The sequence below is a fragment of the Ambystoma mexicanum genome, chromosome 7p (genome assembly GCF_040938575.1).
Source record: "Ambystoma mexicanum isolate Mex_15411 chromosome 7p, UKY_AmexF1_1, whole genome shotgun sequence".
In the NCBI taxonomy this organism is placed as follows: Eukaryota; Metazoa; Chordata; class Amphibia; order Caudata; family Ambystomatidae; genus Ambystoma; species Ambystoma mexicanum.
This window is the reverse complement of record NC_090939.1, coordinates 879,825,466-879,838,024: the sequence shown is the minus strand read 5'-3', so window position 1 is coordinate 879,838,024 and position 12,559 is coordinate 879,825,466. Positions and strand designations below refer to the sequence as shown.

Sequence of the window (12,559 nt, the reverse complement as noted above, 5' to 3'; positions counted from 1 at the left end):
GTTTTTATAGGAGGATTGGCTTTGTGGGGTGCCATACATAGAGATCTTTAAATGCTTGTTAAAGAGGGTAATTAAAGGCACAAAGGGCCGCCCTAAGGTAGCTTACTGTTAAGCTAACCTCTGAATGGGTGGAACTGAAGCTCAGAGGTGAAGCTGTATTGGCTGTGCATGTATGTTGGGCTATTGAGAATATCCAGGAGGAGGTGCTATTTTTTTAAAATATTTAACCCCTCGTGGGAATGTGCATTGCCATTCTACATTATTAAATGTAACTTTGATTTTTCAATACCTGGATCACTTATCACACTGGTAAAATCATCCTATTAGTGGCTTGTTTTCAATGCTAAATGCCCATAAATGAGGTTGCACAAATATTTTTCTAATATGGTGACTATGACGAAACTAAGGAGCTGCTAATTTAAGACACTTGATGCATTTTACAGGCTAGGTGTGGGTACAATACCTCTTAGACTGGGGTCTTATAATGTTAAATGGCAGCACTTCGGGCGACATTCCTGGTGTGTACACTTGGTTTAATGGCAAAAAAACAATTTACCACTAGATTACTGGTTTGTTTCAACGTCTTTGGGTGATTGAATTTCTCAAATAAACATTTAGTTTACCACAGCTAGTGATTGTTGTCAACTAATGCTCACATAGAGGAATTTAGCAGGTAACAAAGAACAGAACTTGGGCATTGGAGATTGGATTGTGCTACATCTGCAAATTCTGTTAAATGGTCTGATTCATTTATTAGAAAAATACAGATATGATTCACAAATACATATTGCATGGTTACTGTTACTTCTTGATTTATACCTGAATACTTCTCTATGGTCATTTGCTCTTGGTTACATGTAAGCAATGAGTCCTACTTTTTCCAACTACATTTATAAAGGGCCATCCAGTAAAGTCGTTTGATATTATCATAAAATGTCCAATAATATGAAATTTGCAAAGCCATGAAATTTAAATGTTGCTAAAAATCTCCACTGGCCCACTATTAATTTCAAGCTAGATCCACAGTCAAACAGCGTTATAGGAATTGCCACATTACATATACACAAGTGGCCAACATTATTCCCGCAACACATTCTTACGTTACTTAGTCCACAGAACTCCAGTACATTTTGGGCGCTGTTTGTTCATGGGTAGTCCCAACAGGGCTCTAAACAGATTAGTGCCATATTTGAACATGATTGGGTTTGCCACTTTTCAACGTTTTGACTACTGTAGGGACTATAATAACACAGTTGATATATATATCCACCTCAGCCAACTTGGCATGTTGGGAAATATAAATAAATTGAAGAAATCTATTTCCCCTGCCCCCAACAGCCTTGCAAATGTTGTGATTAAATATTCTGCACTTATTTTGTCTGACATCTTGTACATGATTTTTGGTAAACTTATCCATGCATTCCTCTACCACTCCTCTTACTTGGGCAGACTTTGTCTGAAGTTAATTAAGTAACACTTAATTGTTTGGACAAATTATGTTGAAGTATTGTTAGAACAATGTCATGCTATTGGGAGAAATGTAAACATGTTACCTCCCTTTGTGTCTACTTTGAAATACATAGCATTTTTCATGAAAAAAATATTAGCCATAATTATGAGATTTCGGTTTTATCTCCATGTGAAAAACCAGATTATTGTAGCTAGAAAAGGGGCACTTAGAATGGATGGAAGCTTAAAATGTGTGAAAGAGTGATTGGAACATAATGTATCGTACATATATGGTCTGGGTCCACGAGAAGGGCTCTGATGGTAAATTGGAAACTTTAAAACATGTATGTTTAGATTGCTTGGTATTGCTGAGCATAGGTTTGTCTGTTTTTGCCATTTTGTTCATAACTCCGAAATGATTCCTAGTGACATATTATGTGCAATTCTTATGCAAGGCAATCAGATTTCATGAAGTGTCACCTTGATAGCATTTTGTAATGAATCCTTAAATTAGTTGATTTTATTAGATTTATGAATGTTTTTATCTTCTGATTAGCTTTGTAATGCTGATATTTACTTTCGATGTTATGTAATGCAGAATTGCACATTGACTGTGAAAGGTTTGTTAGTCAGAGTAATAACAAATAAAATAAGAACATGTCAAACATGTCACTGAAGAACAGCTTGTGCTCGATTCAAGAGGAAATATGATTGACCGATTGGGTTCACCAATGCTTGGGGAGTTGCAGTTTGGCAGCTACAGGACAAAACATGTTAACAGGACCAACAAACAAGGGCTTACGTTTGCAATGACACTGTGGGATCTGTATGTTTTTGGTTGAAAGACCGACCTGGTCATGTAGTGGATAAGCAGGAGCTGTCTGCTGTGTGATATCAAACAGGCATATTTAAGAGTCCTTAGCTTGCTGTCATGTGTTTTGTGCTTTTTATGCACGCCTCAACTATTGTTTGCTACTGGAATTGAACTTGTTCTAGGTAAAGGGACAGGCAAATAAATAAAGGCAACTCAAACTCTGTAGATTATTAGAGAAGGCACCACCTTTGTTGCACTAAATTATATTTAAATATTTCACAATATTTGGTGTATGCCAAAAACCCTGAATTGTGCTATTTCAGGAAATAATCCTGTGATCAAGAACTGGGGGACGAGCCCCCCCCCCTTGTATTGGCATCACCCTACTAGTAAATAGTAAATACTGTAGTATCCAGTACTACAGTAGTAGCCAGAATGATTGCTTCGCTTGTAGACGGCTATGCTATTTTGTTCTGAAAAATATCTTCTCGATAAGATCTATCATTCTGACTGATGTTCACTTTGAGGTCTATTTGCATTCCCCTTGATTGAAGATGTTCGAGGGATTTTATGAAACCAAGTTTCTCCATGGCCACTGAGGAGTTACATTGGGTCACCTGCACTACCTCCGAACTCAATTTCTTTTTTAGTTTCCATGTCCTGAAAGTGGTATGTGCAGTACTTTGCTGAAAATCCGGGGCTGTCACAATGTCCATCGCTAGCTAGCCTGAACTGTTTGCCAGAGAATGTCCTTTCAATTGACATTTGTTCAATTTTCCAGGCTTGACTAATAGCGGGGGAATAAGAAATCTCTGATATTTATAGTACTGCTATTTAGCAAGGAACTCAAGTCCCACAAATTGACAGAACCTGGACAATTTACTAAAAGTCGAACCCCTGAAAAGTAAAGCTTCTGAACACAGTAGATTTCCAGCTGGCACTTTGCCCAGCATCGGTTGAGCGGACCATGAAAATGTATCATGGAGGTGGGCACAGGTGGCTTGGATTTTCAGGTTAGTGCCTTGTAATACACGAGTCACATTTACCAATGGCTCCCCGCATATTTTCCCCCTCACTGGATGGACACATTTCAGCATCGGTATAATCTCTTCGAGGCAGCTGTCGAATACAATGTATTTAGGCTCCTTTATTAGCCAATCGTCCGGCATGAATTATGTTTTGTAACTCAACTGTGGAGGACCGATCACAAGAACTAGACAAACAGTAGTTGAGATCTTTGGCAAGTTCCTCGGTCAATTGCATTGAGGCTTCAGTATCGTTAGTTCAGCTTGTGTTATTTGCACATGAATTGGAGAAACCATCAATGTCGATTGTTTATTAGGTGGACCTTTTTTTTCTGGGTGTAGATCGTGTCAAGTGGTGAGCGAGTAATTTCAAAGCATCTTCATTATGTTCAGTTTCATCTTCATCTTGTTGAGTTCTCACATTGTAGCAATGGTCCAACAACACTTTGCTGGCTACGCCGGTCACATTCAATTCATTTTCTGGCCATTGGACATAAGCATCTCAAGTCTGCTTATTGACTGGACCATGCTGCGCCTCAAATAGTTGCTCCATGGTGAAATCTGTTTGGCAAGCAGCATCTTTGGTTTCATTTGTTGCCTGTGTCTTAATACTGCTTTTCCTTCTGGGCCTCTAGGAGATGGGTTGTAAAAACATGTTCAATGTAAATCACACATACAGTAAATAGCACTTTTGATTAAAAAAACATGTTATGAAGAAAACATCAGCCCAAAACACTTTTAGTATATGAAATTGTTTGTTAGCTACCCTTGTTATCTTGATTTTCTGTGAAACCGTGGTCTTCTCTATAACGACCGCACCAGGAAGCTGGTCCACCACCTCTGATCCATGTACCGCCTCTTCTAATTCATGACCTTGTATACATTCCTTGACTAGAATATTTATTTTAAAAAACAAGTCAAACGTATTTGAAGTTAAAATCTTTCATCGCTTACATACATACCCTCGTAAACAGTGTATGTCATTAGTCAAAATATACATTTCGAATTTCACATTATTGATGGCAAGTGTACTCTATCAGATATCACTGTGCAAAACATACTGATTGTAATGTTGCCCTCAAACATTTTGCAATGTATTCTGCATTATGGTTATAAATGAAAGGATAAATGTTTGAAACACTGCAGGTTTATATGAATGTCACGGTCTAATGGTATCCTATGTAGGATTTACTTTCTTTCATTCAAGGGAACTGTCAGTACGCATACTTCATACTCTGGACCAGCCCCAAAGGATGATGTAATTGTAATCGAAGTACCAGCATCTTCCTGTAACACAGTACTTGTTTTAGTATGGATGAAAACAGCGAAATGGAAAAGAGACAATAGGATGCAGAAAATGGTACATATAAAGAGAAACCCATAAATGACACATAGTGTAAACAACTGACAGGATACATAAACAATTTGGAATTATTTTAAATTCCAAGCATAATACATTCTCGAAATTGAACAGTGAAATAAAATTACCTGATAGGCACTCAAAGTTGTTGTTGACTCTGGAAAAGAAATGGATGCAGAATCTTGCTCCTTCATTTTCAGTGCATTGTCACGAAGTGGTAAAAGGGTAAATTAGATTTGCATTAGATATGTGGGAAAATCCAACTCTCGATAATATGAACTTCTGCAAGTCTGTAGGGCTCACCATTGGTATAATGGATAATGGACGTGTTGGTGGTGTCGTCACTTGCAAGGGTCTGTGCTTCCCTAAGTATGCTCTCCTAAAAAATGGACATGTCAAGCAACTGATTACAAAAAGATTATGCTTCTTTTGAAGGACACTATGGCATTGTTTTCAAGGTTCATAATTACTTTCTATGATGCTCCGTAAGCCAGGGACAGATGTGTAGTAAAATGTGGTATAGTTAATAAAAAGTAATACAATCTGGTAAATATGCAAACTTTAGTAAGACACATTTACACCAAAAGCACCAATCCGTTCATGAATTTACCTGTTCAATACCACACCGCCTACAGCTAATTTATCATCCAGGACTCACCTGTGGCAGCGTGTGCATGGATAGAGTTGGAATTGCATTTGGAAGCAATTTACGAGATGAGTCGATGCTTTTTTTGTGTACTGCGATTGGTCGTACATATCCGGGCTAAAGTGCAGGCTGCAGATGCGGAATCGATTGGCGCTCAAGTCTCCCAAGACATCCTGGGCTCTACTTTCAAGCTCGTCCATCAAAAATCCACACTCTCGAACCCATTCTCTTATTAAATCAATATTCCTCGGGAATGTATGCATGATTGTGCCCTTACTTTTGTCATGGCTCTTAGACCTTCAACCGAAAACCATACAAGCAGGCATTCTTGAAAAATCTGTATTAAAAAAGTACACATAATTACAAAAAAATTCTACTGAATGTATGAGATTGATGGAATTATATCAAACTTTTCTATGCAATGTTTGTTTTGGTCAAAGAAACAAAACCTGTGTAGCGTAGTCGAATATACACTGGGATAACTTTCATACAGAATTGATTGATGCAACAGAAATCTTAACGTGTTACATGTCCATTGAATGTACTTTCATGCATCAAAAGGGAACATGCTTAAGAGATTCTGGGGGAGGAGGCCCACCGCTTGAATGAGAAAGGCATTAAACTAGAAGTGGAGTCCCTGTGGGTGTGCATGGTGGGGGGGTTTCCCAGGCCACGCAAGATGAAACATGTGAGTAAACTAAAGGACTTGGCCTATATTCTGGCCAAGCGTAGGATCGCCATGGGCTGGAAAGCCATCAATAGACCGAGAGTTGAGGTGTGGTGGTGTGACCTTCAGAAATGGGTAGAAGCGGAGACTGTGGTGTGGGGCGAAGCAGTTAATAGAGAGGGGGATGACTTTGGAGAGTCATTGATGGCTTGGAGACAATTAGTGCCCACACTGTTTGAGTCGGCGCAGAACGACTCGGAGGTAGAAGACTCCTCCACTGACACAGAAGTGTGTATACCCTTAGATGATGTGACAGAGGTTGGTGTAGCGTAAGCTCGGGAGGGAGGGGGGAGTAATTGGGGAGTGATGGACATATAATACTTTTATTACATCTACGATTTTTGTTATTGTTTGACTTGTTTTGTTGATAAAATCAAAATCAATAAAAATTATTTTAAAAAAGGAAACATGCTTATAGACATGGTCCGAGAAAGATGCAATTCTATCACAATTGACACTGATGAAATTTGCTATATATCGAGATCAGAACACTTTAAACAGTAGACAATGGTAAAGTCAATAAGATGAATGAACATTACACTACTGGGTACATTTGTTCGAAATATATAGATATTTTGAGATCAGAAAGAGATGATTAGGTGACCTGCCCTTACCTTGACTAACAAGCAATTAGATTCAGCAAGCAGGGTAGTTAGTTGCAGAAGAACAGATAGCGCGATCAAGAGTTGACTTGCAGTGCTCATAGATGTTCTCAGGCTAAATATCAAGGGGTTTATAAAGAATTAGAAAAGTGGGTGTGTATGTGAATGAGTGACCTGTTTCTGGTGTGGTCTGCTTCAGGGGAGACTGCCAGGAGACACGGGATCTGGGGAGGCCATGTGAGCAATGGTCCCTGTGCGGAAGATACCTTTGAAGTGTACATGGTGTTTGGCACCTGGGCCGTTCCCATCCTGCCAGCCCCCTTGGGAGGGCACGGCCACAGTTGCGAACTGCCATTGATACTGGAGAGGGGATGGAGGAGCAAGAGGCTTGCAGAAAAGGGCACGGAAAACACTGCTGAATGGAGAGACACTTATGTGGATTGCAGGGGCATGGTCTAAATCAAGGGAGCCAGGTGACACAGGGTCTGGGGAGGCCATGTGAGCAATGGTCCTTGTGCGGAAGATACCTTTGAATTGTACATGGTGTTTGGCACCTTGGCCGTTCCAACCCGGCCAGCCTCCTTGGGAGGGCACAGCCACAAGTGCGAACTGCCATTGATACTGGAGGGGGGATGGATGGGCATGAGGCATGCAGAATATGGCCCGGAACACTGCTGAATGGAGACACACTTATGTGGATTGCCGGGGCACGGTCTGAATCGAGGGAGCCAGGAGACACTGGGTCTGGGGAGGCCATGTGAACAATGGCCCCTGTGCAGAAGATACTTTTGAAGTGTACATGGTGTTTGGCCGTTCCCACCCTGCCAGCCTTGCCAGGCGAGCGTGTCCTTGATTCACTGAAAAATTGAAACAACTATTCATAAAAGTTGATTTGTATTTTATTTTGTTGCTGATGTTGATGGCACTAATGTACTACAAATTGTATGCTTCGGGTTGCAGCACAGGGTGGGAAAATCCCCTGTACTGACCGCTGTCACTGGGGAATTTGGCTCAAATGGCACCAACGACACAGGCGGGTATTACTCGTCGAACACGGTATCCAAGCCTCCCATGAAGCCACCATGTAAACGCACCATAGGCCACCAGCCTGTACCACCTGTGGAAGACAAAACTGTATTTAAATCAACATGATAAATGTACAAACCTTAGTTGAATATGCAATCTTGTATTCTATGGCATAGTTGCCAGTACAAATGTTGCTTCATTCGTCAGTCAACTTGGGCTTCAAAGTGTAGACACATTACAAAAGTGAACACCCATGCAATCCATAAGGTTTGGGGCACAGAGAAATATTGTTTCTTAGTTCGTGAAAGACACATAAGATGACCACTGATTTCCCCAAATTGAGAGAGATTTATTGAATTGCCAGACTACATTCATTTGGCAGTGATAGATCAAAGTTATGACACTATAGGAGACAAACATTAAATGTTAGTGACCTAAGTGACATCACATCTAGAGTACACTTACTCGTTACTTGGATTGCGAGGGCGAACTGTTGCGCAAAGTTCGTGCATAAGCACCACCATAATCCTCAACATGGACCTTGTGAGGCAGGCTGCTCTGAAGTCATGCAGCTCAGTGAAGCATACTGGCTGTCTCTTTTTCCTATATGTAGGACAAGCATCTAGAGTTTTCTCTGCAGCAGCAGTTCTCCTCCTCAGTTGGCATGACCTTGCACCGATTGCAGGTACACCAGGTGGAAACGTCTCCCATGCGACTAGGCTCAGTCTCATGATCCGGTGATTCGTCTTCCCAACTGTCGCCCGATGCCCCATCGTTTCCGCATCTTTCAACTAATTTTGCCTCAGAATACTCCGGCTTGTACTGGTAGGGCTGTATTGTTGCCCTTATACCACAAAATTAAAATGTATAGTAATGCTAGGACTAGTATCTGTTTGCACGGGCTACGAGCAATGAAGCTAGCTGAACAGAGCAGAAACGAGTCACAGGATACACAAAAAAAGACAGTGACACGATTGAAAAAGCAACTCTGACGTTGTCTGATGAGAAGCGGTCTGTTTATACTTATTGAGGAAAGAGGCGTCCTGCCATTTCCATGGAGACACATTAGCTGGCGCACAGAGAATGTTGATTCGCATTGTGAAATAGGCCGTACCAGTCTAGTGATGTCGGCTTCAGGGGCGGGGGATATGATTTAGTGCTGCAAGGGCAGTTCACCCTAGGGCAATGCCGCAACGGATAAGATTAGCACAAGATGGCCACGCCCCGCTGCTTGATTTTGCATGTGTAAAAGTGAGGAAAACTAAGGTAAGGTGCATAGGAAATGTTTTTACGATCGATCAGTTTGCTTAAAACCACATGCTCAAACGCTTGGGACAATAATATTTTTGAGCGCACTATTCCCTTAAACCGAACCTGTAATGGTGTCGGCGGATCTGTTAGGAAGTGAGAGGTGTTTTTTTTTTTTAATATATATCATGGGGATCAGAAGAGGATGGTTTGGGATATCTGTGGTGCCAGAGACAATGCCTTAGCTACCAAATGGGTCGTACTAGGGTTTAGGATGGGAGGAACAAACGTGCTGCTGAAACTGAGTGACATCTGATTAGATGAATGCTCAACAAGAAAGAAACGGCAAATCAAATCACTGTATCCTTACACGACTGCGCAGCCCTCATCTATAGTAATCTTTTGGCCAATAAGGCGTCCCACCTTTCTGCCGAAGTTGAATATGGCATTCATGGGTATGCCAATTAATCTATATACTCATAATGCTGTCTCGATGCAAAGAATCTCAAGCGATTCACACTGATCTCTAACTCTCTTTCTTGTGGCATTTATCTCTGTCAGTTACTATATTTAAGTTTGGAATTACATTGTTACTGCACTGGTGTCATTGTGCTCCAATAATTTCATTGTGCCACTGTGGACAACCAATAGCGCATGTTCATAAAGGGCATATACAAATGCATACAATAAATGAGGAGCAACTAAAACAATCTTAATGCAAAAAGATGGGATTAAATAATGTTCAACTTTCCCCACAAAGGATGGCCGCCACCTAGAAGTATATGGGTGGGAATCGTTTGTTGGTCTCTGACCCATCCTATTGGCCATCCCTCTAAGCACCACAGCGGCTGTTAATTCCAGTGAAACCCAGTGAACCTCTATATTCTAGAGTTTTGATTCTGGGGTCCCAGAAGGCACAACCTGGTGGTTATAGCAGGAGATACCACAAACTCAATTCTGGAAACACATGTGTTTCCATTGGTCCTTTATCAGTCTGAAGTAAACTGATTGAAACTGCACTGCAGTTTAGCCAAAGTATATTTCTCTTTACCATGTCATTTGTAAATATAGAAAGTGATTGGGCCTCATCAGGAGTTGGGCGGTATGCCGGTTCTATCGCCCAACGCTATTAGCTTTTTCCAGCAACTCGGTCTGGCACAATTTGCGCCGGATCCCGAATTCGCAGAGGGGGGAGGGTCAGTAAGTCCCCGTACTCATTGCATCCAATGGTGATGGGTGGCTCAATTACCACCGGTGCAAATACCGTTGGCGGTAATAGTGCCGAAAATGCCTATACCGCTGATGTATTCACCTCCATCTCAGAGCTGGAGGTGAATGCGTTGAGGTAGGGCCATACTCTGGTGAAGCGGTAAATGCAGCGGTAATAGCGTTAGTGATGCATTTTCCCACTCTGCCCAACTCCTGATGTGGCTCTTTTTTTATATTACTAAACTGGCCATGTTCTTCAGCCTGTATTTACAATAATTGGAAATCACTAGGAAGCACATAATGCAAACGGTGAGTATCCCCTAAAATGTAGTGGCCAAAGTATGCATGGCCATTTATGGTACATGTCTAGTGATCTGCTGCTTTCGTTCGGGTTTGTGATTGTGCTCCTTGTACTTGCACAGTCTGAATGACACAAGGCCTAGTAAGATGGTTCGGCTTGTCCTCCCTTTCCTTTTCTTGTCGCGCCTGGAAACACTTGTGTACAGCACGTTATAAATGACTTATCATATCCTATGAATGTAATGAAGACATTTTCCTGTAGATCTATAAATATATGAACAGTTCTAAAGCAAGTGAATGCGCACTAAAGTTATCTCTAGACATTCCAGGAAAGTTTGCCGAAGAAGTTGAACAAATCTTTTATCATAAATCACAATCCTAGACATTACGTCTGTCACGTTAATCAAGTGCCAAAATACAACATTGCAAAATGCATCCAAATTACCCATAGATGTGCTCCAAAGCGATAATTTTACATCCGTTTTATTGTCCGCACTTGAAAGCTGACGGGTGGTCAAGGTGTCTTAGAAAAAGCATTTCGTGATTGAGGGCAGAACTCTCAAAGATGTAATAATACTCATGTCTTTCCAAACGTTGGTTTTTGTTTTACCAGTTTTGTTTGACCATATAATGTTCACAAGGCTGAAGCGTCATGTTCGGGACTAAAGTTTTAAAAAAAATATTTCTATTCTTAATGTTCTACTCATTTTCTTCACTCTTGCAGGCCCTTGGTCTTAGAAAGGATGATACGTTTTCGGTCACCATGCTGGGACATTGCATAGAAATGTACATTGGTGATTCTGACGCCTACATTGGTAAGCTAAATTCATTTATGATTTATGAGATTAAAAGATATGCATTACCATTTTAGCCCAAATAAATGATCATACAATGGGTGAAATTTGCACAGAATGTGAATCAATCAGTGGCAAGTTCAATGTTACCAGAGCTCTGGTTCTCTCTAGACTTGACTACTGCAACTGCCTACTCTTGAATCTACCCTCTTCCTCTCTGACCTCTCCATCTAATCCTGAATAGGGCAGCTAGACATATCCTGGGCCTCAAGCCCACTGTTCCGCATGTCTCCTGCCCTAAAAATTCTTCACTGGATCCCGGTTGCTGCACAGATTAAATTGAAATTCCTCTGCATCATCCACAAGGCTGTCTGGGGCCTGGGACCACGCTCTCTGCAACTTGCTATCACTAAATATTCTCCCTCTACACCTCTACGGTCCTCTGGTACCAACTCTGTGTGAGAAGCATTTCGCTAAAAAGAGGGCTGGAAGGCCGATCTCTTGCTTCAGCCTCCTCCTTCCTCTTTGTCTTGAGCTGTGCCTCCTCAAATTCCGGAAGCTCCTCAAGAATTTCCTTTTCTCTTCCTCCTTCCCTCCTCTGCTAACCTCACAGTCGCTACGATTGGTGACCAGGGCTCTTATGTGTCCTCGGGGCCTGGCCTTCCCACAACTATTTGCCTCAGCTTCTGCCTACACACAGCACTTGCCTCGGCACCCACCGCCCTACCCCCACTGTAGGCCTGCACTTACCCACTTACCCTCATTCCCTCCTCCCCTCTTCTCTCCCAGCACTTGCACGTTCTGAATACTCACAAGGCCTATTAGTTACGTCTTTATCATCCATTGTACATATTGTTTAAATCCCATGTTCCCTCCCTTTTGCCATGTGACTGCTTTGAAACACAATGTACGTGATGTATAAGCGCATAACAAATGCACAACAAATAAAGTTAACTCTTCAAAAGAATCTAAAATGTCTAAACATGTTTGCAATCATTTTCAAAACGTGTTCCTTTTGTATGAAATAATGTTCTTGTCTGGTAGTAAGTGGACGATAGTCTTTGGCATTGCTGAAAAGCAGTATGCTCAAGTATGCATTCGGAAAAGGTTGATGAGGAGCCATAGGAATAACAAATGTTTACAAGGTTTGCTTGCACCTCTGCTAAAGAATGGCTGCTGCTGGAGCCTGCAGGCCTGAATGCGTATAAAGATGTTCCAGAAGGGTTGACTTCAAGTCTGTTGGTTGATCTTGGCTTAGTGCCAGACTAAATTCGGTCCATACTGGTAGTCACATATTCAATGACATGGCAAATCGCACACCACGTGCCCAACACATAAAACATCTAACTATAATGTTGT

The 12,559-nt window shown here is 41.4% G+C and overlaps 1 protein-coding gene across 4 annotated transcripts in view; it reads left to right on the top strand.

Moving 5' to 3' along the window:
- The window catches only part of CDC16 (cell division cycle 16), a 755,778-nt gene that overhangs the window by 703,649 nt on the left and 39,570 nt on the right, over positions 1–12,559 (top strand). For all 4 annotated transcript variants that reach the window (XM_069637116.1, XM_069637117.1, XM_069637118.1 and 1 more), the window contains one exon: positions 11,131–11,221. In XM_069637116.1, coding sequence (XP_069493217.1) covers positions 11,131–11,221 — 91 coding nt within the window. The remainder of the gene's footprint in view (positions 1–11,130; positions 11,222–12,559) is intronic.